At 42.9% G+C, this 27,460-nt stretch overlaps 1 protein-coding gene across 1 annotated transcript in view; it reads left to right on the top strand.

Annotated features, from left to right (window-relative positions):
- Positions 1-27,460, top strand: part of GIPC2 (GIPC PDZ domain containing family member 2) — a 101,438-nt gene that overhangs the window by 64,155 nt on the left and 9,823 nt on the right. The window contains exon 5 of the mRNA XM_043460887.1: positions 3,067-3,148. Within this exon, the coding sequence (XP_043316822.1) occupies positions 3,067-3,148 (82 nt within the window). The remainder of the gene's footprint in view (positions 1-3,066; positions 3,149-27,460) is intronic.

The raw sequence follows: 27,460 nt of genomic DNA, 5'->3' as shown, positions 1-27,460 counted from the left end.
CCTAGCACAAATTCTGAAAACTGAACAGTACTCCACTTGCATGAGTTACTTGGTATGTTTGTTGAGACAGGCACAGTCCAGGTGCTGGTAACACAAAGGTGATTAAAGACCTTGCTTTTCCTTTAAAGGGAAGAGGCATGAAAATAAACTGTTACAAACCAGAAGGGCAAGGTTAATGTCACAAGGAAGGGGCTAGCTGATGAGCTACAGTTAGGAATCAGTGAAGAGGGAAATTGGGAGAGTTGCTTCCATAAGAAATAGTTGAGTTAGTCACAGATGGAGAGTGTTCTGGGCATGAAATGATAATGGATATGGGACCTTGTAAATGTCCGTGAGGCTGGAGTGTGGCTGCTGAAAGTATCTGGTGGGAGGTGTTGACACTGGAGATAGAGGCCTGGGTCAGGGCATGAAGGGTCTGTAAATAATGCTGAGGGTTGGGGGGTGGCTATTTAAAAATTGCAAGGGAAGCAGCAAGTCGGTTTTGTGTTTTAGAAAAATCCCTTGGTTTTAGGGGATGGAATGTTGAACAGACAGGGTAGATTTGCGAGGGTGAGGATTGCAGGTGGGGAGACCAATTAGGAAACCTCTGCAATAAGAAAAGACGAGGGAGGATTATTCAGTCAAAAGAAGGAAATCCTGCCATTTGTAGGTTGTGGATGGACCTGAACAATAGTGTAATACGTCAGAGAAAGACAAATATTGGATGACCTCAGTTTTATTATCTCCCCCTCTCCCATTCCAAACAAAACAAACCACACCTTGTATAGAAACAGAGCAGATTGGTTGTTGCCAGAGACAGGGAGTTGGGCAGGTGGGGTGGGTGAAATGGACGATGGGGGTCAAAAGGTACAAACTTTCAGTTATAAGGATGTCCTGAGCATGGACTCACAGCTTGGTGGTTATTGTTGATAATACTGTATTATATATTTGAAAGTTGCTAAGAGGCTAGATCTTAAAAGTTCTCATCACAAGAAGAGAAAACTATGTGTAGTGATGGGTAACTAGACTTACTGTGGTGATTTTTTTTTTTACAGTATATACACATATAAAATCATTATGTTGTATACCTAAAACTAATAGTATTTGTCAATTATATCTCAATTAAAAAAAATTAGGACTGAACACAGGCAATCAGAATGTGAATGGAAGAGGGATGATGAGATCAAGAGCTGTTTAGAATAGTACGATCTTGGTGGCCATTTTTGTGTGAGAAGTACTGATACTTGTCGCAATAACCTGCAATGTATCTGGATAGATGCAAAGATAAATATCTAAGTTACTTTGCATAGCCTGTCACTTTACACAGACTATTCAAAATACATTGTAAAGAAGTCAAGAGTGATATATCATGTCTCCTGTCTCATTGTTAATGTAAATAACTATTTATATATTATAATACATAATACATATATAATACATAATACATATATACATACATATAAATAAAATATATGTGATCATGTTTTTTCATAGAAACTTTTACTGGTTAGGAAGAACAAAAATACTTTGGTACCCTTAATACACATATTATGTATGTAGTTGATAAAGAATGCATACAGTAGTCTCCTCTTATCCACAGCAGACACGTTCCAAACCCTGCAATGGGTGCCTGAAACTGTGGATAGTACTGAATCCTGTGTATACTGTTTTTCCTGTACATATATACCTATGATAAAGTTTAATTTATAAGTTGGGCATAGTAAAAGTTGATGACAACTAATAGTTAAATAGAACAAGTAGAAAATGTACTATAATAAAAGCTGTGTGAACGTGGTCTGTCTCTTCAAAGATCTTATTTTACTGGACTCACTCTTCTTGTGCTAATGTGAGATGATAAAATGCCAGTGTGATGAGATGGAGTGAGGTGAATGATGCAGGCATTGTGGCATGGCATTAGGCTACCATTAGCTTTCTTACTCTAGGTCAGGAGGATCATCTAGCTGTGATGACAGGGAAGGTTGGATCTTAGGAGCATATGATGTCGATGTTTGGGGGTTCTGGGATGGAGCAGATGGTGTGAGGTTTTATATTACTCAATGGCACATGATTCAAAACTTAGGAACTGTTTATTTCTGGAGTTTTCCATTTAATAATTTTGGACCTCAGTTGACTGAGGTAACTGAGGAGGAAAGCAAAACCACAGATAAGGGTGCAGGACTACTGTACAAATAATTAGATGTATGTGTTCAGGATGTTGTAGTCTTGGGGTGAGCTCTGCCCTTTTCAAGGCACAGAGGACCCCTTGAGATCTAGTCATGTCTGGCGCTCTATTTCCCATCACATGGGATGTTTTGCAGTCCCTTTAACCTGCTGCACTTTTCTATCAGACTCTGTGACCCCACACAGACTTCATGTCTCTATTGTCTTCTATCTGTCCTGGTTTATCTGACACCAGTTAATTTTGAAAACACAGTTCTTAAGTCACCTTTCTGAAGTCTTCCTGGACTCTTAGAGATTTAAATTTACTTCCACTGGGACTTCTCTGGTGGTCCAGTGGTTAAGAATCTTCCTGCTTATGCAGGGGACCTGGGCTCTATCCCAGTTCTGCGGAGATCCCCAGATGCCATGGGGCAACTAAGCCTGAGTGTTGCAACTACTGAGCCCATATTCTAAGGTCTGTGAGCTGCAACTACTGAGCCCTTGAACCTCACCTAATGAAGCCCACACACAGCAAAGAAGACCCAACACAGCCAAAAATAAATTAATAAAAAAATTTATTTCCCCTATGATGTCTCCGTGCCTTTGACATCCTTTAGAAATTGTCCTTATTGTGGTTAAATAGCTATTTATTTTCACATCTCTCTCCCTTCTAGATTGCTAGCTGCTTGGAGATAGCATTCCTAGTTTTTCTTCTTTGAATCTATAATACTTATCACAAACACTAAAAATAAGTATTTACTGTATTGATTTGTATTGAATTACAGGGCACATTCTAGATATATTTCCATTAAAATTAGCTGAAGTACACAACCAGTAACTGGCTCCACTTCAGATTTCCCCCATGTATGCCTCAATGTTCAAGAGATTGCATGTAAAAATGTCTTATTTCTCTTTTCTTCGATAAAGCCTTCTGAAACCAAAGAAAAGGCAATTGGAAAGGTTGATGATCTTCTTGAATTATACATGGGAATTCGAGATATCGATTTAGGTAAGATTATACTATTTAAAAAAGTCTTATATGTCTTAATTTTATGGAACTTAATGCTTATTTATGTCTTGCTTGCATTTATAGTCAATTATACTTTTCAAGGTAAAAAGTATTTGTGGAGTGATCAAAAGCATAATGAAAATGAAGATAATATATAAATGTAAGAAGAACACTTGGCCCTTATCACTTACTAGTTTTGAGGCCTCAAAGTCAAGTCAACTTTTCTAAACCTCAGGGTTTTATTATTTTTTTTAACAGGAAAATATTTAACTATTTTTAAAAAGTTGAAATATAGCTGATCTTACAATATTGTGTTTCAGATGTACAGCAGAGTGATTCAGTTATATATTGATATATATTTTAGATTCTTTTCCACTATAGGTTTTTACAAGATATTGAATATAGTTCACTGTGCTATATAGTAAATCCCTGTTGTTTATCTGTTTTATGTGTATATCTGTTTAGTGTATATCTGATAATCCCAAACATCTAATTTGTCTCTCCCTCCCTTTCCCCTTTGCTAACAGTAAGTTTGTTGTGTATGTCTTTGAGTCTGTTTCTGTTTTATATATTAGTTCATTTATTTTATTTTTTAGATTCCACTTGTAAATGATATCATATGATATTTGTCTTTGTCTGATTTGCTTCACTCAGTATGCCAGTCTCTAGGTGTTAGCATATTTTTCTTTATCTGTCTTACTTCTACTCATGTTGCTACAAATGGCAATATGCCACTCTTTTCTATGGCTGAGTAGTATTACATTGTGTGTGTGTGTTTGTGTATATGCATATATACATATCATATCTCTTGTATCCATTCATCTGTCAGTGGACACTTAGATTGCTTCCATGTCTTGGCTCTTGTAAATAGTGCTGATATGAACACTGGGATGCATATATCTTTTTGAATTAAAGAGTTTTGTTTTCATCTTTTCTGGATATATGCCCAGAATGGGATTGATTGCTGGGTTATTATTTTTTTAAATTAATTAATTAATTTTAATTGGAGGCTAATTACTTTACAATATTGTAGTGGTTTTTGCCACACATTGGCATGAATCAGCCATGGGTGTACATGTGTTCCCCATCCTGAACCCCCCTCCCGCCCCCCTCCCCATTCCACCCCTCAGGGTCATCCCAGTGCTCCAGCCCTGAGCACCCTGTCTCGTGCATCGAACCTGGACTGGCGATCTGTTTCACATATGATAATATACATGTTTCAATGCTATTCTCTCAAATCATCCCACCCTCGCCTTCTCCCACAGGGTCCGAAAGACTGTTCTTTACGTCTATGTCTCTTTTGCTGTCTCGCATATAGGGTCATTGTTACCATCTTTCTAAATTCCATATATATGCATTAGTATACTGTATTGGTGGAGAAGGCAATGGCACCCCACTCCAGTACTCTTGCCTGGACAATCCCATGGGCGGGGGAGCCTGGTGGGCTGTAGTCCATGGGGTCATGAAGAGTCGGACATGACTGAGTGACTTCACTTTCACTTTTCACTTTCATGCATTGGAGAAGGAAATGGCAGCCCACTCCAGTGTTCTTGCCTGGAGAATCCCAGGGACAACGGAGCCTGGTGGGCTGCCATCTATGGGGTCACATAGAGTCGGACACGACTGAAGTGACTTTGTTCTGCCCGTAGTCCGAGTCCCCGGTCGGGAAAGAAGACTCCTCGAAACAATGCAACTTGCAATAGGGGAATTTATTACTGACTCGAGCCAGGGCCTCCCGCCCTCACCAGGTATGTGAGGACAAAAGGCCCCAAGCCCCAGTTCTCTCGAGTATTTATTAGATCAAAATAAGCAGCAGGTAGTTGGCACAATCGGATTGGTTATACAGTGGGTAGTTGGCGTAAGCGGATTGGTTACACAGTTGCAAGGTAATTTTTGTTGGCCCTACGTGGGGCTTTCAGCTTTCCCCTGATAGGTTCCCTTTCTTCTGGCTAGGCATATGTTGATTGGCTGGCTCCAGGAGGCCTGATAATTATGTTACCCCAGGAAACCAGGCCTACTCCTAATCTAGGCTGCCTGTCATGGTGTAGCCGTGACAGCCTCACATTTCCCCCTTGTCTGTTGTTCAAGTAGAGGAATCTTCCTCTTTACCCTGTGAAATTGACTGATATTGTTGTCTCAATACCATAATTTGGATGGTATTTAGGCGCTCCCTAATAAATGAGACCAGATGGTTTAAAATGCATGGACCAAAGGTCAGTAACAATATTAATACTATGAGTGGACCCAGGAGGGTGGAAATCAAAGTGGTCAACCAGGGGGAGCGCTGAAACTAAGATTTAAACCAGCCTTGTTGGGCTTCTCGTTTTTTCTTCCATTGGGCTAGTCCCTCTCTTATTTTCTGGAGAGATTTTTGCACTACCCCTGAATGGTCGGTATAGAAACAGCATTTTTCTCCCAGTGCTGCACATAATCCTCCTTGTTGCAGAAACAACAAATCTAAACCTCTCCTATTCTGTAACACTACTTCAGCCAAGGAGCTCAAGGATTTTTGGAGGTGCGAAATGGACTTTTCGAGTTGCTCAATATCTTCATCTATTGCAGCCCTTAGTTGATTATACTGTTTATCTTGCAATGTTAAGGCTGCGATCCCACTTCCCGTTCTTATAGCACCCAATAGGGCTGCTAAAGTCAGGGCAGTGACTGGTTCTCGTTTTACCCTATATTGACCCAATGGTTGTAACCTTGGTTGCAGCTCTTCTTTTGAGTAACAGTTTAGCCGGGGGATCAGGTGGACTAGGACACAGAAATCTTGGGAGGCATTAAGTGCTGCCTTATGGACACACGGGGTTATTCCGGCGGAGCAAGCCCATCACCCGTTTTTTGGCGGAAGTACCCACTGGTGAGTAGAATTGGGGTGACTTGTCCTAGGGACTGAATTATTATCACATAGGTGTTGATAAGTCTTAGGGATAGTTCCTATACAGGTGCCTATGTCCGTAATGGAGCCTACTGTCAACCGGCCTGACCAGGTTGTTGCTGCCATCTGCAGGCCGAGACATCAGAGGTCACATTGAATCTTGAAGAAAAGGCAACCGCCTCATAATAGGGAGGCCTAATTTATAGCAAAGCCAGCAACCATTTGTTAAGTCCGGACGAGAGGCATTTAGGGTGAGATAAGCTGAGGAGATCATTTTCATAAGGGGGTCTGTTAGTGGGGACATGTTAACACTGGGGGGTCCCACGGTGCCTGGAGTCTATCTATTAGCCTGACTTTGGTTCTGGGAGGGAGGCTTTGGGGTTGTTCCCCGGTTTGGTCCTAAGGCTACTTTGGGTGCCAAATAGAGCGGTCCCAGTTTTAATCTAAGTTCGAATCGGAATCCTGTGTCATAGCCAGTCTTGTAAAGACGGAGGCCCCAAGCTCGACCAACATCCCACCTGGTAAATTTCTTTCCTTTGTCTGTGAATTTGATCTGTAATGGGAAACATTGCCCGGGCCTGGATGATATTCCCTTAGTTGGACATTTTTGGGAATCTGGGGGTGATTTTACCTGAATGAGGTCCCTGTCGGAGTTGGTGAGCCAATGGACTGTTCCCGTGGTTTTGCAACCCCAAGTGGTGCAATAAAAAGAGTCAACTCTCCCACATTTTTCAATTTGGTTCCGATCCCTTTTTTCTTCCGGGCAGACATAGACAGGCACCTGTTTGTAGTACTGTGGGCCTTTCCGCTCACAGTTATGGGTGAACAGACCGAAAGAGCCGTGGGCAAAAAACTTGGTCAGTTGGTGGGGACCAAACCCACTACCGTCAGCTGCCAGCACGCACAAATCAAAGGTCAGTACTGGCCACCATGTCCCTTTGGGGGCCACGTTGGAGCTCGAATTAAGCACTTCTCCAGTCTCAGGATTGTAGATCATCCAAGTCAGGTTAGCTGGCTGATGGGGGTTGTGGCTGGTTGCTCCTGGGCTGGTGAAAACTGTTACCAGCAGGATGGTTAAGAGGGCTCCCGTCGTACGAGTTTTAGTTTCAAAGGATTTGACGGGTGAGGTCTTGCCTCCCATTCTGCTTGCACCTTCTCCTGTTCTTCCGGGGTGGCTTGCCGCACGTGATTGCAGTGAACCCAGGGCCCGATCCCGTCGACCTTAACAGCAGTAGGAGTGGTAAGGAGAACAACATAAGGGCCTTTCCATCTAGATTCTAATGCTTTAGATTGGTGTCGTTTTACCCAAACCCAATCACCCGGGCCAATATTATGTGAAGGGATGGTCCCCTTGCTTGTTTCCTCGTGTATCTCTCGAATTAATTTCCAAACATGGCTATGCACCTTGCCTAATGCCATCAGTGATTGCTGGAATTGTCCCAAGGTAGGGGGTGGTAGGCATTTTCCCTCGAATATAGGACACACAGGAGGGGGTCTTCCTTACAGAATCTCAAAAGGGGTAAGGTTCAGCTTATAAGGGGTGTTACGCTCTCGAAAGAGTGTGAAGGGAAGGAGGGTCACCCAGTCCCCGCCAGTCTCTATTGCCAACTTTGTCAAAGTTTTTTTTAGGGTCTGATTTATTCTCTCAACCTGTCTTGAGCTCTGGGGATTATATTTACAATGTAACTTCCATTTTGTCCCCAGAGCTTGGGCCAGCCCTTGTACAATCTGGCTCACAAAGGCAGGTCTGTTATCTGAGCCCATAGTCACTGGCAGCCCATACCTAGGCACTATCTCCTCTAAGATCTTTTTAGCAACCACTGTTGCTGTCTCTCCCTTAGTGGGGAAGGCTTCTACCCACCCCGAGAAGGTATCTACCAGAACCAACAGATAGCGATACCCGTACTTGCCTGGCCTTACCTCAGTGAAATCTATCTCCCAGTGTTGCCCTGGCTCTTCCTCTAGGTACCTCATTCCAGTGTGCTGCCTTTTCCCTGTCTTTATCAGCTGGCACGCTTTGCAAGCCTGGATTATTTCTCGTACAGTTGCATTTTGTCGAGGGAACCTCAGGCAGGCTGTCTGGAGAAGAGTCAAGGTCTTTTTTTCTCCCAAGTGTGTCGTTGTGTGCAGGTGTTCACATAGGTGACGACCCAGGATGGCAGGCAATATCAGGTTGTTGTTTTGATCTCAGTACCATCCATCTTTGTCATCCTTCTGGAGGGTGGTATCCTCGTTGATCCAAACAAGGTCAGGGAGGGAATAGTCGGGGACTGGCGGCAGAGTCCCCATACCAGGAGGTGGAAGTCCCACGGCTAATATGGGGGCGGCGTAGTCCCAGCTGGCTGCTTTTCGAGGGGCCGCATCAGCAGCCCGATTGCCCCGTGCCCTAGGATCTTTTCCTTTCTGGTGACCAGGGACATGTACAATTGCTACTGCCCGGGGCAGTTGAACAGCTTTCAGGAGCCTGTGGATCTCGGGCAAATTTTTGACTTCTTTTCCCTCCGCTGTTCTAAATCTCCTTTCCTGGTATATCGGACCTTGAATATGGGCAGTGCTAAAAGCATATAGGCTGTCTGTAAAAATGGTGACTCTCTTCCCTTTTGCTTGTTCCAAAGCCTGTATTAGGGCAATCAATTCTGCTTTTTGTGCAGAAGTGTTTGGGGGAAGTGTCTCAGCCCATATTGTCTGCCCTGAATCATTAACTATAGCGGCTCCCGCCTTCCTTTGTCCATCTTTTACATAGCTGCTCCCATCAGTGAACCATACTAGCTCACTGTTGTTTAGCGGCACATCAGTTAAGTCTTTTTGAGCCGCCAGGGCCTCAGCCAGTATCTCACTGCAATCATGGAGAGGGTGGTCCTTCTCTGGGTTAGGTAGAAGCGTGGCTGGATTCAGGAAGCAAGGGGTCTGAAATTGCACCCGTGGGGCATCAAGCAGCAGGGCCTGGTAATGTGTCAAATGGGCATTGGAGATCCACTTACCCGGTGGCTGTTTTAGAACCCCTTCGATGGCGTGGGGGGTGTAAACCCAGAGTTGTTGTCCATACGTCAACTTGTCGGCGTCGCGGACGAGGAGGGCAGTGGCTGCAATGATGCGGAGGCAAGGAGGCCACCCAGAGGCCACCGGGTCCAGTCACTTTGAAAGGTATGCTACTGGCCGCTTCCATGGTCCCCATTGCTGTGTCAAGACCCCCTTTCCTATTCCTTGCTTTTCATCTATAAACAGCTGGAATGGCTTGTTTGGGTTAGGCAGGGCAAGGGCTGGGGCTTCTAGTAGGGCCCATCTGAGTGTCTGGAAAGCCTGTTTCATTGGCTCAGTCCAAGTCCAGTTTGGGGTCTCTTTACTTCCCTCATATAAGGGCCGGGCCTTCTCAGCAAACCCCATGATCCATAGTCTACAATATCTAACAGTCTCCAAAAACTCTCTCACCTGGCAGGGGGTCTTGGGCTCTGGTATCTGCAATATTGTTTCCTTCATGGCCTGAGTTAGCCACCTTTGCCCCTGCCTGATCTTATACCCCAAATAGGTGACCTCTTGCCGGGATATTTGCGCCTTCTTAGCGCTAGCACGATATCCCAAGGTGCCTAGAGTCTGTAAGAGGTCACCGGTGGCACGGCTGCATGCCTCCTCTGTGGTTCCAGCCAACATCAGGTCATCTACATATTGCAGCAGGATGACCTCTGGGTGGCGAGTCCAATATTCATAGAGGTCCTCGCTCAAAGCCTCATTAAACAAGGTAGGGGAGTTCTTGAACCCCTGTGGGAGGCGGGTCCAAGTTAGTTGTACTACCGGTTGGCCTCTTCCCCCTCAGTCCATTCAAAGGCAAATATCTCCTGGCTCTGGGCCACCAGGGGTAGGCTGAAAAAAGCATCTTTCAAGTCTAACACAGTGTACCAAGTGTACTCAGGCAGCAGACTGCTCAGGAGGGTATACGGGTTGGGGACAGTAGGGTGTATGTCACTCACCCACTTGTTGACTTCTTGTAGGTCCTGGACAGGTCTGTAATCCGTACTCCCTGGCTTCTTCACTGGTAGTAAGGGGGTGTTCCAAGGGGATTGGCACCACTTGAGAATTCCGGCATCCATGAGCCGTCGAATGTGGGGAGTGATCCCCTGCCGAGCCTCCTGGCTCATAGGGTATTGCTTCACCCTCACAGGAGTCGCCTCGGCTTTTAGTTCGATGACGATCGGATGTCTCTGTTTAGCCAGTCCCATTCCTGCTGTTTCTGCCCATGCCAACGGATATTTGTGGACCCACAGTTGTATATCTGGTGCTATAACCTCTGAGGGCTTAGGCACAAAAAGTCTGTATTTATCTCTTAAAGCTAGAGACAAGACATGTATCGGCTGTCCAAGTCCATCCGTGACTGACATTCCCCCAGGGTCAAAATGGATCTGAGCATTAACTTTAGTCAACAAGTCCCATCCAAGTAGAGGGGCTGGGCATTCTGGTATCACCAAAAACGAATGGGACACCTGATGGGTCCCCAGATTTACTTTCCGTTCTGTGGTCCAATGATATTTTTTTGTCCCCGTGGCTCCCTGCACCAAGCTGGTTTTCTTAGACATTGGTCCCAGTTTTTGATTTAAAACAGAGTGTTGGGCACCAGTGTCCACCATGAAGCCAACGGGTTTTCCCTCCACATGTATGGTTACCCAGGACTCGGGGAGGGGTGCCAAGTCTTGACTCCCCTAATCACTGTCTTCCCCCGCATATAGAACTCGAGTTCCAGGGGAAATTCTCTCTCTCTGGGTTGTTCTTTTCTTCAGGTCCCTCTTAGGGCACTCCTTTCTCTAGTGCCCCCTTTCTTTGCAGTAAGCACACTGATCTTTCTTTAGGGCCTGCCTTTTTGGTCTCTCTGTTTCTCCTGTCTGGGGGCCTCGAGGCTCCCTCAATTCTGTTCTGGCCTTCATCCCCGCAAAAAGAATCTTGGCTAGCTCTCTCTGGTTCTTCCGGTTTTCCTTCGCCCTATGTTCCCTATCTTCTTTCCTGATCTTATCAGCTAGTTCCCGTTCCTCCCGACGAAGTCGTTCCTCCCTTTCTTCTGGGGTCTCCCTATTATTAAATACCTTTCCAGCTACTTTCAGTAAGTCTTGTATTGTCTGCTCTCCTAACCCTTCTATCTTTTGTAATTTCCTCTTAATATCTGGAGCTGCCTGATTCACAAACGCTAGTAGAACTGCAGCGCGTGATTCCTCAGCCTGGGGGTCCATAGGTGTATATTGCCTAAAGGCTTCCATTAGCCTCTCTAGGAAGGCTGACAGGCTCTCAGTGGGCTCTTGCCTTACTAAATTTACCTTTGCCAAATTTGTTGGCTTCCTAGCTGCGGCCCACAGGCCAGCCATTAGAGTCTGGCGGTACACTCGGAGACGCTCCCTACCTTTCACTCGCTCAAAATCCCAGTTAGGCCGCAACAGAGGAAACCCCTCGTCCACGAGATGAGGCTGGGCGGTTGGTCTCCCGTCGACCCCCGGGACCTGTTTTCGCGCCTCTGCCAGGATTCGCTCCCATTCTTCCGTGTTGAAGAGCACCTACAACAGCTGCTGGCAATCATCCCAGGTGGGGTTATGAGTGAACAAAATGGAATCTAAGAGATTAATGAGGCCTTGGGGTTTCTCTGAAAAAGGAGGATTTTGGGTTTTCCAATTATATAGATCACTTGTGGAAAAGGGCCAGTACTGATAGGTTCACTCTCCGTCCGGGTTAGCTGGTCCCACCCGGACAGGGAGTGCCTGTACAGTAGATGAAGGTAACTCTGGGTCCCCATGATCCTGCTCACCCCTATTTCTTCTATTCCTTCTCTGGGGTCGGGGTTCCCTTGTCCCTTCTGATTCATCAGGGGGGGTGCTCTTTCCTCCGGGGGCACCTGCAACGGAGGAGGGGCATATGGCGGGGGCCTAATTTCCGTCTCTAAGTCAATCAGGTTCCAGTCCAAGGATTTCTGCAAGACTGGTTTTTGGCCCTTCTTCTTGGCTTCCTCTGGGGGAGTGGGAGTTTTTATAACCAGGGCCTGTACATTAGGAGAATCAGAGAGTTTGTGAACAAAAGGTTTTAACCATTTGGGCGGATCTTTTACTAGGTCTTGCCAGACAATAACATATGGGACTTGGCTCGGGTGGCCCCAGGGATCAGGAGCCATAACTTTTTCTTTTACCACCCGAATAATAGAAGGTTGAAAAGTTCCCTCTGGAGGCCATCCAACTTGGAAGGTGGGCCACTCTGCAGAGCAAAAGGTTATTAATTTACTCTTTGTAACCAGTAGCGACAGATCATCCCCTCTAGCCCTGACATCCGTGAAATGATCAGTCATGAGAGAGAGTGGGGTGGATTCTCCTTGCCCCATAGCGAGAGTCAGAAGAAAGTCACTGAGAATTACCACCAATAAATCCTATCGGGAGTGGTGGCGGCCAGGAGGTTGGGCTTGTGGTATGCTTTGTGGAACTATTTGAGTACCTTAGTCATTGCATGGAAGTTTTCTTGCTGGGGGCAGGCACCCTAAGGGTTTCTAGCCCGTTCCGTGACCCCCTCCCTTATCCTTTCACGGGAGTCTTCCAGTGGCAGGCGCCCTATCGGCTCTTAAGTGCCTGTCCCGTGCCCACACAGATGCGTTTTTATTTGGCCAGATTCTCGGTTTAGAATACGAGAAAAAGAGAGGAGTTTCACCCTCTCGGGCTCCCGTTACTGGGGCTGACTTGTTGGGAGGCCTTCAGAATCCGCCAGGGAGTAGCCCTGGCCGGGACTCGTCAGTTGCCCCGACAACTGTCTGCCTGTTCACTGAAACTCCCAGAAACAGAAATGAGGCTCCAAGGCTTTATAGGAAGAAGTAGACAACAACACACCAGAGAACAATGAGACAGGAGACAATGCCGGCAGTTACACAGAAAAACACACAGACAGACATACATCGGCCGATGACACAGATCCTCTGGAACAAGGGTCACCTTACTGTATGGCGTCCGCTGTTCCCCAGATTCGGGCTTAGGAGAGGAGGTCTCCTTCCCGCAGAGCTGGCTGCCTCCCAGCGCGCTCACTGGCCTCGGCCTCACGCCAGCCGGAACGGCCAGTCCGTTCCCTCATGGAAAGCTTTCCCTAACGCCAGACACCTTCCCGCTTCACAGCAAGGCCTCGGCTTTACTCTGGTCTTTTTCTGCGCCAGACACCTTCCCGCTTCACAGCAGGGCCTCGGCTTTACTCTGGTCTTTTTCTGCGCCAGACACCTTCCCGCTTCACAGCAGGGCCTCGGCTTTACTCTGGTCTTTTTCTGCGCCAGACACCTTCCCGCTTCACAGCAGGGCCTCGGCTTTACTCTGGTCTTTTTCTAAACCTGCCTGAGCACCGGTGCTATTCCCTATCTTTTTTTCCCCTTTGTTCCAAAGAGCGTTCTTCCCCGGTCAAGGGATCCCGGACGAGCCCCCAAATGTTCTGCCCGTAGTCCGAGTCCCCGGTCGGGAAAGAAGACTCCTCGAAACAATGCAACTTGCAATAGGGGAATTTATTACTGACTCGAGCCAGGGCCTCCCGCCCTCACCAGGTGTGTGAGGACGAAAGGCCCCGAGCCCCAGTTCTCTCGGGTATTTATTAGGTCAAAATAAGCAGCAGGTAGTTGGCGCAATCGGATTGGTTACACAGTGGGTAGTTGGCGTAAGCGGATTGGTTACACAGTTGCAAGGTAATTTTTGTTGGCCCTACGTGGGGCTTTCAGCTTTCCCCTGATAGGTTCCCTTTCTTCTGGCTAGGCATATGTTGATTGGCTGGCTCCAGGAGGCCTGATAATTATGTTACCCCGGGAAACCAGGCCTACTCCTAATCTAGGCTGCCTGTCATGGCGTTAGCCATGACAGCCTCACAACTTAGCAGCAGCATACTGTATTGGTGTTTTTCTTTCTGACTTACTTCACTCTGTATAATAGGCTCCAGTTTCATCCACCTCATTAGAACTGATTCAAATGCATTCTTTTTAATGGCTGAGTAATATTCCATTGTGTATATGTACCACAGCTTTCTTATCCATTTGTCTGCTGATGGGCATCTGGGTTGCTTCCATGTCCTGGCTATTGTAAACAGTGCTGCAGTGAACATTGGGGTACAAGTGTCTCTTTCACATGTGTGAAGACACGTGTACACACCGAGGAAATTCTGGTTTCCTCGGTGTGTATGCCCAGCAATGGGATTGCTGGGTAGTGTGGCAGTTCTATTCCCAGTTTTTTAAGGAATTGCCACACTGTTCTCCATAGTGGCTGTACTAGTTTGCATTCCCACCAACAGTGTAAGAGGGCTCCCTTTTCTCTACACCCTCTCCAGCACTTATTGTTTGTAGACTTTTTGATAGCAGCCATTCTGACCAGCATGAGATGGCACCTCACTGTGGTTTTGATTTACATTTCTCTGATAATGAGTGATGTTGGGCATCTTTTCATGTGTTTGTTAGCCATCTGTATGTCTTCTTTAGAGAAATGTCTGTTTAGTTCTTTGGCCCATTTTTTGATTGGGTCATTTATTTTTCTGGAATTGAGCTGTGGGAGCTGCTTGTATATTTTTGAGATTAATTCTTTGTCAGTTGCTTTGTTTGCTGTTATTTTCTCCCATTCTGGAGGCTGTCTTTTCACCTTGCTTATAGTTTCCTTCATTGTGCAAAAGCTTTTAAGTTTAATTAGGTCCCATTTGTTTAGTTTTGCTTTTATTTCCATTACTCTGAGAGGTGGCTCATAGAGGATCCTGCTGTGATTTATGTCAGAGAGTGTTTTGCCTATGTTTTCCTCTAGGAGCTTTATAATTTCTGGTCTTATGTTTAGATCTTTAATCCATTTTGAGTTTATTTTTGTGTATGATGTTAGAAAGTGTTCTAGTTTCATTCTTTTACAAGTGGTTGACCAGTTTTCCCAGCACTACTTGTTAAAGAGATTGTCTTTTCTCCATTGTATATCCTTGACTCCTTTGTCAAAGGTAAGGTGTGCATAGGTAGGTGTGTGGATTTATCTCTGGGCTTTCTGTGTTGTTCCATTGACCTATATTTCCTGTCTTTGTTCCAGTACCATACTGTCTTGATGACTGTAGCTTTGTACTAGAGTTTGAAGTCAGGCAGGTTGATTCCTCTAGTTCCATTCTTCTTTCTCAAGATTGCTTTGGCTATTTGAGATTTTTTGTATTTCCATACAAATTGTGAAATTATTTGTTCTAGTCCTCTGAAAAATACCATTGGTAGCTTGATAGGGATTGCATTGAACCTATAGATTGCTTTGGGGTAGTATACTCATTTTCACTGTATTGATTCTTCTGATCCATGAATGTGGTATATTTCTCCATCTATTTGTGCCATCTTTGATTTCTTTCATCAGTGTTTTATAGTTTTCTATATGTAGATTTTTGTTTCTTTAGAGAGACTTATTCAAAGTATTTTATTTTTGTTGCAATGGTGAATGGAATTGTTTCCTTAACTTCTCTGTTTTCTCATTGTTAGTGTATAGGAATGCAAGGGATTTCTGTGTGTTAATTTTATATCCTGCAACTTTGATATATTCATTGATTAGCTCTAGTAATTTTCTGTAGTGTCTTTAGGGTTTTCTATGTAGAGGATCATGTCACCTGCAAACAGTGAGAGTTTTACTTCTTCTTTTCTAGTCTGGATTCCTTTTATTTCCTTTTCTTCTCTGATTTCTGTGGCTAAAACTTCCAAAACTATGTTAAATAGTAGTGGTGAGAGTGGGCACCCTTGCCTTGTTCCTGACTTTAGGGGAAATGTTTTCAATTTTTCACCATTGAGGATAATGTTTGCTGTGGGTTTATCATATATGGCTTTTATTGTGTTGAGGTATGTTCCTTCTATGCCTGCTTTCTGGAGGGTTTTTTTTTTTTTTTTATTATAAATGGATGTTGAATTTTGCCAAAGGCTTTCTCTGCATCTATTGAAATAATCATATGGTTTTTATCTTTCAGTTTGTTAATGTGGAGTATCACATTGATTGATTTGTGGATATTAAAGAATCCTTGCATCCCTGGGATAAAGCCCACTTGGTCATGATGTATGATCTTTTTAATATGTTGTTGGATTCTGTTTTCTAGAATTTTGTTAAGGATTTTTGCATCTATGTTCATCAGTGATATTGGCCTGTAGTTTTCTTTTTTGTGGCATCTTTGTCTGGTTTTGGTATTAGGGTGATGGTGGCCTCATAGAATGAGTTTGGAAATTTACCTTCCTCTGCTATTTTTCTGGAAGAGTTTGAGTAGGACAGGTGTTAGCTCTTCTCTAAATTTTTGGTAGCAATCAACTGTGAAGCCTGGGCTTTTGTTTGCTGGAAGATTTCTGATTATAGTTTCTATTTCTGAGTTTGTGATGGGTCTGTTAAGATTTTCTATTTCTTCTGGTTCAGTTTTGGAAAGTTATACTTTTCTAAGAATTTGTCCATTTCTTCCAAGCTGTCCATTTTATTGGCGTTTAGTTGCTGATAGTAGTCTCTTATGATCCTTTGTACTTCTGTGTTGTCTGTTGTGATTTCTCCATTTTCATTTCTAATTTTGTTGATTTGATTCTTCTCCCTTTTTTTCTTGATGAGTCTGGCTAATGGTTTGTCTATTTTATTTATCTTCTCAAAGAACCAGCTTTTAGCTTTGTTGAGTTTTGCTATGGTCTCCTTTGTTTCTTTTGCATTTATTTCTGCTGTAATTTTTATGATTTCTTTCCTTCTACTAACCCTGGGGTTCTTCGCTTCTTCCTTTTCTAGTTGATTTAAGTGTAGATTTAGGTTATTTTTTTGATTTTTCTCTTGTTTCTTGAGGTAAACTTGTATTGCTATGAACATTCCCCTTAGTGCTGCTTTTACTGAGTCCTATAGGTTTTGGGTTGTTGTGTTTTCATTTTCATTTGTCTCTATGCATATTTTGATTTCTTTTTGATTTCTTCTATGATTTGTTGGTTATTCAGAAGCATGTTGTTTAGCCTCCATATGTTGGTATTTTTAATAGTTTTTTTTTTTTCCTGTAGTTGACATTTAATCTTACTGCATTGTGATCAGAAAAGATGCTTGGTATGATTTCAATTTTTTTGAATTTACCAAGGCAAGACTTATGGCCCAGGATGTGATCTATCCTGGAGAAGGTTGGTGAAATTCATTGTTTTGGGGTGAAATGTCCTATAGATATCAATTAGGTCTAACTGGTCCATTGTATCATTTAAAGTTTTTGTTTCCTTGCTAATTTTCTGTTTAGTTGATCTATCCATAGGTGTGAGTGGGGTATTAAAGTCTCCGACTATTATTGTGTTACTGTTAATTTCCCCTTTCATCCTTGTTAGCATTTGCCTTACATGTTGCAGTGCTCCTATGTTGGGTGCATATATATTTATAATTATTATATCTTCTTGGATTGATCCTTTGATCATTATGTAGTGTCTCTCTTTGTCTCTTTTCACAGCCTTTATGTCAAAGTCTATTTTGTCTGATATGAGTATTGCTACTCCTGCTTTCTTCTGGTCTCCATTTGTGTGAAATATCTTTTTCCAGCCCTTCACTTTCAGCCTGTATGTGTTCCTTGGTTTGAGGTGGGTCTCTTGTAGACAGCATATATAGGGGTCTTGTTTTTGTATCCATTCAGCCAATCTTTGTCTTTTGGTTGGGGCATTCAACCCATTTACATTTAAGGTAGTTAGTGATAAGTATGATCCTGTTGCCATTTACTTAGTTGTTTTGGGTTCGAGTTTATACAACTTTTCTGTGTTTCCTGTCTAGAGAAGATCCTTTAGCATTTGTTGAAAGAGCTGGTTTGGTGGTGGTGAATTCTCTCAGCTTTTGCTTGTCTTTAAAGCTTTTTAATTTTCCTTCATATTTGAATGAGATCCTTGTTGAGTACAGTAATCTCTCTTCTTTTTCTGGGACTCCTATGATTCAAATGTTGGGGCGTTTCACATTGTCCCAGAGGTCTCTGAGGTTGTCCTCATTTCTTTTAATTCTTTTTTCTTTTTTCCTCTCTGCTTCATTTATTTCCACCATTCTATCTTCCACATCACTTATCCTATCTTCTGCCTCAGTTATTCTACTCTTGGTTCCCTCCAGAGTGTTTTTTATCTCAGTTATTGCATTATTCATTATTGATTGACTCTTTTTTATTTCTTCTAGGTTCTTGTTAAACATTTCTTGCATCTTCTCAATCTTTATCTCCAGACTATTTATCTGTAACTCCATTTTGTTTTCAAGATTTTCGATCATTTTTACCATCATTATTCTTGATTCTTTTTCAGGTAGACTCCCTATCTCCTCTGCTTTTGTTTGATTTGGTGGGCATTTATCATGTTCGTTTACCTGCTGAGTATTTCTCTGCCTTTTCATCTTGTTTAGATTGCTATGTTTGGTGTGGCTTTTCTGTATGCTGGAAGTTTGTGGTTCCTGTTTATTGTGGAGGTTCCTCCCTGTGGGTGGGGTTGTCAAGGTTTTCTGGTTAGGGAAGCTTGCATCTGTGTTCTGGTAGGTGGAGCTGGATCTTTTCTCTCTGGAGTGCAATGAAGTGTCCAGTAGTGAGTTCTGAGGTGTCTATGGTTTGGTGTGACTTTGGGCAGCCTGTATATTAAAGCTCAGGGCTATGTTCCTGCATTGCTGGAGAATTAGCTTGGTATGTCTTGCTCTGGAACTTGTTGACTCTTGGGTGGAGCTTAGTTTCAGTGTAGGTATGGAGGCTTTTAGATGAACTCTTATCAATTAATGTTCCCTGTAGTCAGGAGTTCTCTGGAGTTCTCAGGTTTTGGATTTAAGCCTCCTGCCTCTGGTTTTCAGTCTTATTCTTACAGTAACCCCAAGACTTCTCCATCCATACAGCACCACTGATAAAACATCTAGGTTAATGGAGAAAAGATTTTCCACAGTGAGGGACCCCCAGAGAGGTTCGCAGAGTTACATGGTGAAGAGAAGAGGGAGGAGGGAGATAGAGGTGACCAGGTGGAGAAGAGGGGGAATCAAAAGGGGAGAGAGCAATCTAGCCAGTAATCAAATCCCTATGTGCTCTCCACAGCCTGAAACACCTAGAGAGGTTCATGGAGTTACATTGAGAAGAGAAGAGGGAGGAAGGAGATAGAGGTGACCAGGAGGAGAAGAAGGGAAGTCAAAAGAGAAGAGACAGATCTAGCCAGTAATCAGTTCCCTAAGTGTTCTCCACAGTCCAGAATACCCAAAGAGACCCACAGAGTTAAGTAGAGAAGAGAAAGGGGAGGGAGGAGATAGAGTTGACCTGGTGGAGAAAAAGAAGAGTCAAAAGAGGGAGAGGGCAATCAAGCCGTTAATCACACTCCTAAGTGAAAATGGATACTGAAGATTGGATTCTTAAAGGTACTAAATTGATAACAAATACAAAAAAGCAAAGATTAAAAATCTAGAGTAGAGGTTAGACTCTCAAAAATACAATATTAAAAAAAAAAACAAAATCAAAAAAATTATAAAAAATATATATGAAATTTGCTTTAAAAATAGGGTCTTTTTTTTTTTTTGCAAGGTAATAGTAGGTTATAAAAATGAAAATTGAAGGAGTAATAAAGGACTTAAAAATAAAAAAATTTAAAAAATGATAATAGTAAAGTATATCTAGGAATTTCTCTGGAGCTGTTGTGGGTAGTGTGGAGTCAGTTCAGTTTCAGATAGTTCCTTGTTCCAACTTATACTTCCCAAGGTCTGTAGGCCCCTTCCAATAGAGTCGGTGCTAACTACAGGGTTTTAATCTGTTGCACTTGTCACTTCCAAAGCAGTTCCCTCTGTTTAGTTTGGCTTCTTCTGTTTGCTGGTCTCTTCAGTGTCTAATTTCCACCCTGACACAAGGGGGCGGTGGTGGTCACTTATTTAGGCTCACTTGCTCAGTTGTGCTGTGGGCAGGGAGGAACACTGAAAACAAACATCACTGGTGTGCATGGGGAGTGCTCACAGTGTCTCAGACGCACTGGGTTTGCCCCCGCTCACGTCGTATGTGCTTTCCCCGTCTACACTGCTCAGGCTCTAGGTTGCCCTGCCGGGAACTGTCTAAGGAGGCTGTGGGTTGCGTGCACTCCTCAGGTCTAAGTCGCTCAGGTTCAGGCTCTCGGGTACTCCACAAAGGTGTTTTGTGCCCCTCCCAGGTCTGAGCAGCTCAGGCGACCAGGTGCTTGGCGAGTGCACTCTCCCCAGCTGGGCAGTGCGTCTTATCACCTCCCCTGTCCCAGCTGCTAGGTTTCCTGGGTGCGCAGCAGGAGCGCCATGTGTCTCCTCTGGGGAGCTGATCTCTGGCTGCGACCCTCCTGGCGAATGTCAACCATTCAGGATCCCGGGAAGACTTGGTTAGCAAATGGGAGCCTGCTCACAGTTCGGTAGAGGGTGCCGTCTCTGGGGCCAAGATTGCCCGTCTCTGGGGCCAAGATTGCCCGTTTCTGGCTCTGGCTGTCACCTGCCTGCCTCTCTGCCTCTGGCAGGGGATGGGCCAGTCTGCAGCCAGCTAGCTCTCCTCTGGTATTGGCTCAGTCCTTTGTTCTGTGAGGGTCCAGCAGTGCCTTAGGCTAGAGTTTTTCACAGGAAGCTTCTCCCTCTCTCTTTTTTTCTCTCTCTCTGGCTATCCCACAATTTGTGTTGCTATCTCACATTAGACCCCTCAGATTGTCCTTAGGACATTCAGGCCCAGCCCCTACCCTAAGCAATGCAGCCCGTGCCTCCCTGTTTAGCCCCCGCTTGCTGGTGGTATGCAAGCATCTGAGCTACTTCTCCGCTGGGAGTTGCAGTTAGGCACGTAATCTGTGGGTTTTATTTATTTATTTATTCCTCCTGGTTATGTTGCCCTCTGAGAATCCAAAACTCCCCACAGACCTGCCGGTGAGAGGGTTTCCTGGTGTTTGGAAACTTCTCTTTCATGACTCCTTCCCCGGGATGGGTCTCCGTCCCTAACTATTTTGTCTCTCTTTTTATCTTTTATATTTTGTCCTACCTCCTTTTGGAGACAATGGGCTGCCTTTCTGGGTGCCTGGTGTCCTCTGCTAGCATTCAGAAGTTGTTTTGTGGAATTTGCTCAGCGTGCAAATGATCTTTCAATGATTTTTTTGGGGAGAAAGTGGTCTCCCCATCCTATTCCTCTGCCATCTTAGGACTGCCCCTCCAGATTGCTGGGTTATATGGTAGCTCTACTCTTAGTTTTTTAAGGAACCTCCATACTATTTTCCACAGTGGCTGCACCAATTTATATTCTCACCAACAGTATAGAAGGGTTACATTTCTTTCACACCCTTTCCAGCATTTGTTATCTGTAAACTTTTTGATGATGGCCATTCTGACTGGAGTGAGGTCACCACATAATAGTTTTGATTTGCATTTCTCTGATAGTTAGTGATGTCAAGCATCTTTTCACGTGCCTGTTGGGCATCTGTTTGTCTTCTTTAGAGAAATGCCTATTTAGGTCTTCTGTACCATTTTTTTGATTGGGTTGTTTATTGTATAGCTCTTTTAAACTTCAGATTTTAATCTATAAATAATATTTCCTGCATAAGTTGTTTTTTGTTTTATGGACTTAAATAATATATATGATGACAGATATTAACTTGATTTACTGTGGTGATCACTTAACAATATGTTCAGTTCAGTTCAGTTGCTCAGTCATGTCCAACTCTTTGTGAACCCATGGACTGCAGCATGCCAAGCTTCCCTGTCCATCACCAACTCCCGGAGTTTACTCAAACTCATATCCATTGAGTCGGTGATGCCATCTGACCATCTCATCCTCTGTCATCCCCTTTTCCTTCTGCCTTCAATCTTTCCTAGCATCAGGGTCTTTTCCAATGAGTCAGTTCTTTGCTTCAGGTGGCCAAAGTATTGGAGTTTCAGCTTCAACATTAGTCCTTCCAATGAATATTCAGGACTAATTTCCTTTAGGATGGACTGGTTGGAACTCCTTGCAGTTCAAGGGACTCTAAGAGTCTTCTCCAATACCACAGTTCAAAAGCATCAATTCTTTGGTGCTCAGCTTTCTTTATGGTCCAACTCTCACATCCATACATGACTACTGGAAAAACCATAGCTTTGACTAGATGGACTTTGTTGGCAAAGTAATGTCTCTGCTTTTTAATATGCTGTCTAGGTTGGTCATAGCTTTTCTTCCAAGGAGCAAGTACCTTTTAATTTCATGGCTGCAGTCACCATCTGCAGTGATTTTGGAGCCCCCAAAATAAAGTCTGTCACTGTTTCCATTGTTTCCCCATCTATTTTTCATGAAGTGATGGGACTGGATGCCATAGTTTTAAGCCAACTTTTTCACTCTCTTCTTTCACTTTCATTAAGAGGCTCTTTAGTTCTTTTTCACTTTCTGCCATAAGGGTGGTGTCATCTGCATATCTGAGGTTATTGATATTTCTCCCGGCAGTCTTGATTCTAGCTTGTGCTTCATCCAGCTGGGCATTTCACATGATGTACTCTGCATATAAGTTAATTAAGCAGTGTGACAATATACAGCCTTGATGTACTCCTTTCCTGATTTGGAACCAGTCTGTTGTTCCATGTCCAGTTCTAACTGTTGCTTCCTGACCTGCATACAGGTTTGTCAGGAGGCAGGTCAGATGTTCTGGTATTCCCATCTCTTGAAGAATTTTCCACAGTTTGTTGTGATCCACACAGTCAAAGGCTTTGACATAGTCAGTAAAGCAGAAGTAGATGTTTTCCTGGAACTCTCTTGCTTTTTCGATGATCCAGCGGATGTTTGATCTCTGGTTCCTCTGCCTTTTCTAAATCCAACTTGAACATCTGGAAGTTCATGGTTCACGTACTGTTGAAACCTGGCTTGGAGAATTTTGAGCATTACTCTGCTAGCGTGTGAGATGAGTGCAATTGTGCAGTAGTCTGAATATTCTTTGGCATTGTCTTTCTTTGGATTGGAATGAAAACTGACCTTTTCAAGTCCTGTGGCCACTGCTGCGTATTCCAAATTTGCTGGCGTATTGAGTGCAGCACTTTCACAGCCTCCTCTTTTAGGATTTGAAATAGCTCAACTGGAATTCCTCCACTAGCTTTGTTCATAGTGAATGCTTTGTAAGGCCCACTTGACTTCACATTCCAGGATGTCTGGCTCTAGTCTAGTGATCACAACACTGTGGTTATCTGGATCATGAAGATCTTTTTTGTATAATTCTTCTGTGTATTCTTGCCACCTCTTCTTAATATCTTCTGCTTCTGTTAGGTCCATATAATTTCTGTCCTTTATTGTGCCCATCTTTGCACAAAATATTCCGTTCAGTTCAGTTCAGTTGCTCAGTCGTGTCCAACTCTTTGCAACCCCATGGACTGCAGCACACCAGGCCTCCCTGTCCATCACAAGACCTGGAGTTTACTCAAACTCATTTCCATTGAGTTGGTGATGCCATCCAACCATCTCATTCTCTGTTGTCCCCTTCTCCTCCTGCCTTCAATCTTTCCCAGCTTCAGGGTCTTTCCCAATGAGTCAGTTCTTCCCATCAGGTGGCCAAAGTATTGGAGTTTCAGCTTCAATATCAGTCCTTCCAACGAATATTCAGGACTGGTTTCCTTTAGGATGGACTGGTTGGATCTCTTTGAAGTCCAACGGACTCTCAAGAGTCTTATCCAACACCACAGTTCAAAAGCATCAATTCTTCAGTGCTCAGCTTTCTTTATAGCCCAACTCTCACATCCATGCATGACTACTGGAAAAACCATAGCCTTGACTAGACGGACCTTTGTTGGCAAAGTAATGCCTCTGCTTTTTAATATGCTGTCTAGTATGTTCAAAATAATATTCCCTTAGTATCTCTAATTTTCTTGAAGAGATCTCCAGTATTTTCCATTCTATTTTTTTCTTCTATTTCTTTGCATTGATTATGGAGGAGGGCTTTCTTATTTCTCTGTGATTTTCTTTGGAACTCTGCATTCAAAATGCTGCATCAAATATCTTTCCTTTTCTCCTTTTCTTCTTCATCTTTGCTTCTCTTCTTTTCTCAGCTATTTGGCCTCCTCAGACAGCCATTTGCAGTTTTGCATTTCTTTTTCTTGGAGATGGTCTTGATCACTGCCTCCTGTACAATGTCATGAACCTCCATCTATAGCTCTTCAGGCAGTCTATCAGATCTAATCCCTTGAATCTGTTTGTCACTTCCTGTTTATGATCACAAGGAATTTGATTTAGGTCATACCTGAATGAACTCGTGGTTTTCCCTACTTTCTTCAATTTAAGTCTGAGCTTTGCAGTAAGGACATATTTGACAATATGTATATATTTAAAAAATATGTATGAAAAAATTTTGTAAATGACATATGAAAAGTATTTAATACATCAGATTTAATGAATAAATTGTATATTTATTACAATATTAAAGTTGTACCCATTTAATAAGATTACTGAAACCTTGTGAACAATGAATAACATGAGGAAAGTAGACACACTTGGTGTGTGACTAACAAGGCCATTTCAGCATTATGTGCATTTCCTATTTCATCATTAGGGTGTCAGAGTCTTGACTTATCTATTAAGACTCTATCAGTTGCAAATAACAAATGAAACAAATGAACTCAAGAAATCTCCAACTGGTTTAAGGGAAAAGAGGAGGGAAAATGTCTTGGTTCTTACAGCTGAAAAGTTCAGAGGTAAATCCTGCTTCAAAAATGGTTAGATCTGGAGTTCTCATGCTGTCATCGGGATGTGGTTTCTCTCAATTCTGGCTTCATTTCAGGTCTCCATGGTATCCCCTAACAGCCTCAGACCTGCCCTCATGGAGCCAAAATGACAGGCATGCCTCCACCCTCTGCGTCTTCTTGGTGGCAAGCACAGTGGGAGACGGGGAGGGCCTTTTCCAAGTCATTCAAACAACATGCTCAGAATTGTCTCATTGTCTCTAGTGAACCAGTCACAGAGATGAAGGACGTGGTTAGGTCTGGGTCACAGGCTCTGTCTATGGAATAGAGAGAGACTCTGAAGTACAAGGGCTGAGATTGTGAAGGTCCTGGCCCCTCCCATGTTGAAGCAAGATGATAAATAGAGAGTTCCCTTTAAGAAGGGCAAGTGGATGCTGGGTGGGGAAATAGTGAGTGAACATGATAGTGGTGGAGTTTGTTACCTGTCTGCATCTGTGTGTGTTGGCGTGAGTGTGTTTGTATCAGATATTTAATAAATTTTTTAAAGTCAAAGGTTTGGAATATTTGGTTTACTTGCTACCAAGTAAAGTATTTTACTCTGCATCAGCTAGAAATATTGAAAACTCATTCTTCCTTTTCTACTTCTACTTATCTTCTTTTTTTCTTATAGACTTTGTCCTAATTTCTTCCCTGCCTGTCTGAACTTTAAAAACAAAATTTCTGTTGGCTATACAGATGATGTAATTTAAAAAAAGGGTACTCTTTTCTAGTTCCTTAAAGAGAAATATAAAATTTGCTTATAATACCTCCCTGCTGTACATGGATCCAAAGTAAGAGCTGAGATGATCCTATAGAAAGAAAGTGCTTTAAAACATTTCTCCCAGCCTGTTTGTATTTGGAAAAATAGAGAGATTTGCATAAATGATATGGGCCTGTAACAGTTATGCAAATTAACTTGCCAATGAAAGTAAAGTGGATTTAGAGATATCAAAGTTCTTAAACTTAGGTGAAGTGAAAGTTGCTCAGTCGCGTCCAACTCTTTGCTTTGCTACCCCACAGACTATACAGTCCATGGAATTCTCCAGGCAAGAATACTGGAGTGGGTAGCCTTTCCCTTCTCCAGGGGATCTTCCCAAACCAGGGATTGAACCTAGGTCTCCCTCATTGCAGGCAGATTCTTTACCAGCTGAGCCACAAGGAAAGCCCAAGAATACTGGAGTGGGTAGCCTATCCCTTCTCCAGTGAATCTTCCCGACCCAGGAATTGAATAGGGGTTTCCTGCATTGCAGGCCAATTCTTTACCAACTGAGCTATCAGGGAAGCCCGCTTAAACTCAGGTATTATATGTTAGAAAAATAATATATCTCTATTCAACTAAGAGGTTTTCATATTGTATACTGTATAAACATTGTAAGATTCAGGAATTAGGGTATCAGTTGCTGGGTCTGGATAAACTTTAGGAGAACCACACTTTTCAAAAATGAGAACTTAAAGCAGTGCTCAGCTTTAGAACTTGATTTTGGGCATAGGTCCTATTGCTACTTAAGTATAAATTAGGCATAGCTAAATAAATTATATTTAACAATAAATCTTTTGTTATTAAAATATACAAGTGTACAGGGAAGAGTGTTGGGCAATGGTACAATAATTATGGATGAATTAAGAAACAATCTTAATTAAAGTAGGGTCCTTACTTTAAGGATCAATTTTCTTTCACTTTGACAAATTCAGGGCACTAAACATTTCTCACAAATTCCTTGTAAATTAACTAGTAATCACTTTATAAAGTTAATTAATCATCTGTAGAAAATTCTCCAGTGACACAAAAAGTCATTATCATTATACATGATTAGCAATGTGATCAGTCACCTAGGGAGGTAAAGTTTAAGGAAAGTAATTATTTGGAGAATGTCAGCCATTGTTAAATTAGGAATTTCTCTCATTATTTATATCTGATTAGCATGAAATATGAATCACAAATGTGACACTGATTCAACAGACAAATGAATATACTTGTTTGTATTCCAAGTATTTCTTAGCTTTCGGAAATGTTAGGTCTTAATGCAGATTACATTGATATCATGTTATTTTGGAGTTGTTAATATGCTTTTGTTAAAAATTTAAAGAAGAAATATGGCAATAAAATGACTAAAACCTGAAATCCTATCCTCAGAAAAGCACTAGTATGTATTTACCATTAGGAAATGGAAAACAATTTGAATGAGTTTATGAAGGGGTCCCCTGGTGGCTCAGCTGGTAAAGAATGCAGTCGGTAAAGCATACTTGCAATGCGGAAGACCCTGGTTCGATCCCTGGGGTGGGGACGGTCCCCTGGAGAAGGGAATGGCTGCCCACTCCGGGATTCTTGCCTGGAGAATTCCACAGACAGAGGAGCCTGGCAGGCTACATCCTCACGGGGTCGTAAAGAGTCAGACATGACTGAGCAACTAATACTGTGTTCTTCTACTATTGGAAGGGAATAGTACTTCATTTGGTTGTAAAGTTGTGACCTATTTCACAACCAACCCAATGTCAGCCAGTGTGGCTTGCCTTGGTATGTTATCCATGGGAGAAAATGGTTTCTGGAAGATTTTGAGTCCTGTAAGACCTTATATGGGATTGACCTAACTTAAAGGGAAGTTGTCATGCAAGTTTCTTCATGAATATTTAAGGAAGTTCTGTAAATTGTATATGGAACTACAGTAGGTTCTGATGATATCAGTTTAGGAGTTTGGAGATCATTCCAGCAACTTCAGAATTTTAGGATTTCTAATTTATAAAGAGATCTAGAAATATGTCAGAAGGAAATTTGAATGATAGTTTCTTAGTAGTCTTTTTCCTGTAAAATCTTTAATGTGCTTAGCCACTTCAGTC

The sequence above is a fragment of the Cervus canadensis genome, chromosome 2, assembly GCF_019320065.1.
Source record: "Cervus canadensis isolate Bull #8, Minnesota chromosome 2, ASM1932006v1, whole genome shotgun sequence".
NCBI classification, from domain to species: Eukaryota; Metazoa; Chordata; class Mammalia; order Artiodactyla; family Cervidae; genus Cervus; species Cervus canadensis.
The sequence above is the reverse complement of the archived record's forward strand: the minus strand, read 5'-3'. Positions and strand labels throughout refer to the sequence as shown.